Raw genomic sequence first — 3,513 nt, 5'->3', positions numbered from 1 at the left:
AGGGTCCCTCTTGCCGCCAGTGGTGGCCAGGAGCAGCGATGGTTCCCTGCCACCTGCAGGGGCCGGGAGCGGCGGGGATCCCCCTTGCCGCCTGCGGCAGCTGGGAGCAATGGGGATCCCCCCCCGTCGCCCGCGGCGGCTGGGAGTGGTGGAGGGCTCCCACCGCTTGGGGCAGCTGGAGTACCCCACAATTCCCAGCCTCCGCAGGCAGCAGGGGACCCTGCAGCTCCCAGCTGGTGCTGGCTGAAGTCACAGAGGTCTTTGGAAGTCACGGACTCCATGACCTCCGTGACTAAATCGCAGCCTTACAGGTCAGACATCCTACAAGCAGCGGCCATGCAAACTTCCACACCCTCTTTCTCCAAGTGCCTCATCTCTGATGTGAATGTAGCTGCTCTGGGAGATTTTGGTCTCTATAACCCATTCAGCTCTTGGCCTCTCTGTTGAGACTAACAAGGCAGATAGTTAACGCCAGTGGTGATGGGTTTTGTGTCTGGGTAAGTTGAGTGCTTGTTGTTTTGCCTTTCTTAGGGGTATATTGGTTTGAAAAGGGAACATCACAAGCAACCCAAGAGTGAAGTCTGATAAGAAAAATCAGCTGTTGGAGGTAAGTCACTTTTTAGGCCCACTTAAGCTACCGGGCATTCTATGAACATTTCACATCAGTTTAGATGCATTGCAGCCAGCAAATGATCTGAAGTCAGAGACCGAGTCAAATGAAAACCAGAAGTTAAAAACATGAATATGTTAATGAGAATTAAAAAAAAAAAATCCAACCCCGCAACCATTGCAGTCTAAATGCCTTTGTTTGTACACACTGGGAGACTAGAGAACATGCCAGTGCAATCTGAGGGCGAAGATGCTGCTTAACCAGGGCAGAGTGGGGCATAATTGGTGCTGAACCTTACAAAGTAGAGTGCCAAACTGGGGCAAAGCAGGGTACTAAAGGGCAGAACTAGGCATTAAAATAGGGCAAAGCTATGTTCTAAACTGGATGCAGATGGGTTGTAAACGAGGATGGAGTGGCCTGGGTACTTTTAGTTAGGTAATCTCTGCCACGTCTCCTTATGTCTGATCAGTTTCATGTTGTCGCTCACCTTAATCCATCTACATCTGCTTCCCTCCCCCTTCTCCAGCAGCCATGCCCCACTTCTTGGATTGGTTCGTGCCAGTGTATCTGATGATCTCCATTCTCATCTTGGTGGGCTTCGGAGCTTGCATATACTACTTTGAGCCGGGCCTACAGGAGGCCCACAAGTGGCGGACGCAAAGGCCGATCATGGAACGAGATCTTCGGAAAACACTGATGATACGGGATAACCTTGCCTTTGGGGTGCCTGAGGTCTAGTATTCTGCGTGTGGGGTGTTTCTAGAGCCAAACAGAGCCTTTTCTGGATGGGCCCTGGCTAACAAGATTCGGTCTGGATGCACGTTTCTCCTCACTCAGGAGAGAATCTTCTACTGTCTAGTGACTGAAGAAGGGTAGTTTTACTCTTTGCTGACACGGGTCTCGGTTAATCACCAGAGTTACCTCTTTTTTCCCCCCATCTTCTTCTCCCTTTCTAAGGCAAGGTTTGTGCGCCTCTATTAACTCAAGGCTTTCAGGTCTACCCTAGACAAGATATTCATCACTCAGCAAAGGATCTCCTACACCACTCCATGACCTGGATTTTTGGATCCACCAAAGGTAAAGGTCTCTGTTATTCATTATCCAATGGAGGATACCTGCACCTATACATTACCTTTAAAAAAAAATTCTTATGGGCACCAGATCATAACAGATAGACTTGATATGGGACATAGATCCTTTTACTGCTAGGTCACTGGTTTAAATCTAGCCCAATTTGCTAGGGTCTGAAAGGTGTTATCATCGAATGCCTCTTTGGTGACTTACGTAAAATGAATTTGGTGGGTCTCAGGCCAGTTCTTCGTGGATAACTGCATATCACAGAAATCACCAATGCCACTGAATTGCCACCTGTGCTGGGAGTCTCATTAGGGAGGCCACAGATTGAATGAGCCATGGAGAGTGAATTCCCTACTCATCCCTAGAGGTGATCTTCCCAGCTCAGGAGTGAGACACACAGGAGGGGCAATGGGAGTAAAGATTGCTTTATTGGTGCCCATGTTGTACCTGTTTCGGGGATAGAGGACTTCAGTCTCCAGGGCTGTCAATCTGGTACTTTTATAGAATCATAGAAGATTAGGATTGGAAGAGACCTCAGGAGGTCATCTAGTCCAACCCCCTGCTCAAAGCAGGACCAACTTTCATGAGCACTAAATTCACACACAATTTTCAGCTAAGGAGGTCTGTGTGGATCCTGCCAGGAAATCTCTTGCACCTCTCCTTGCCCCAGGGCTCTGGATTTATCGCATAGGCCTCAACAGATTCATTACTAGACATTGGATCTTCTGCACCTGTCCATGACCCAGGGATCAAGGGTCCTTTATTATGAATAGATTTGCACTCGTTCAGTCCTCTGGTCTACAGCATTTTTTGAAATGGATCCCTTAGTGCATCAGTTCTGGTGCTGCACCCTCTTGACTGTCATCCACACTGAAAACTGTGAAATGCTCCTTGGAGAACCCTTCACTGTGAATCTCCGGTAAGGGACGCTGAGCCAGACAGGTGGAGATGGGGCACTACTAATGACTGTGCTTTCTAGATCCCACCTGTATACCATATAATGTGTATATGTACACTGTTTTTGCACTTTCCTCCACGCTTCCCTAGGGCTGATTTGCTAACAAAGTACTGTAAGAAAATGTGACTCCATGGGAGTGTGGGAATCCAGCACCTTTTTCTTCATTGCGAACAATGTGCAAATCATAGCAGATAACGTTGGCCCAACTCAGAGCCTATGACTTAAGGTATTCCACAACAAGTACTACTGTGCCACACCTGCTTAGAAATCTAGTAAGACACTGGCTCCTGTTCCATGGTGCTCTGTATCTCTGCTGATCCATCATGCCCCTGACTGTTTCTCACTTACTCTGCTAACATGCCCCTGCTACCCCATTGTCCTCATTTCTATACATTATATATTATAAAACTCCACTCTTGACCAGTCATGCCCAGTTATCTACATTCCATACAGTACCACTGTCATATGGCACCGCTGTGCCATTGTCAGTGCATTCCATACCAGTGCAGCACAGCCATGGCCACCTTTTGATATACCCTGCTGCATATTTGATGATATTATTACACAGCCATTGTTGCCCTATCGGCCACCCTTCTGTACATTCTATATCATTGTAACACAGTCCCTGCTGCCCTACTGTGCACATGTCTGTACATTCCATACCATATGCACACACAAAGTGTTGCTGTTTTGTACATACTTCAGTACATTCCATACCATCAGACTGCTCTTGGTGCTGGTTCAGTGCCACGTTCCCTGATGGCTCCACAGTGCAGCAGGAGCCATTAGATGCAAGGGTGCAGACAGGCTCCTCCCCTCATCATGGCTGCTGGATCAGCTCACAACATAGAGTCCCTAGGATGAGAGT

The 3,513-nt window shown here is 48.0% G+C and overlaps 1 protein-coding gene across 1 annotated transcript; it reads left to right on the top strand.

Annotated features, from left to right (window-relative positions):
• The first annotated feature begins 553 nt into the window (after window positions 1-553).
• Window positions 554-1,348, top strand: SMIM45 (small integral membrane protein 45). The gene is made up of 2 exons (XM_065401230.1): window positions 554-607; window positions 1,137-1,348. Exon 2 carries the CDS (start codon window positions 1,142-1,144, stop codon window positions 1,346-1,348), a length of 207 nt encoding a protein of 68 aa, XP_065257302.1. The 5' UTR covers window positions 554-607; window positions 1,137-1,141.
• Window positions 1,349-3,513: the final 2,165 nt, after the last annotated feature.

This window comes from Emys orbicularis, chromosome 1, assembly GCF_028017835.1.
Source record: "Emys orbicularis isolate rEmyOrb1 chromosome 1, rEmyOrb1.hap1, whole genome shotgun sequence".
Lineage (NCBI taxonomy): Eukaryota > Metazoa > Chordata > Testudines > Emydidae > Emys > Emys orbicularis.
Note: the sequence above shows the minus strand (reverse complement) of the source record. Positions and strands in the feature narration are given on the sequence as shown.

Coding starts and splice junctions, on each gene's coding strand:
- SMIM45 (XM_065401230.1), top strand. CDS start 1,142: ATGCCCCACTTCTTGGATTGGTTCGTGCCAGTGTATCTGATGATCTCC.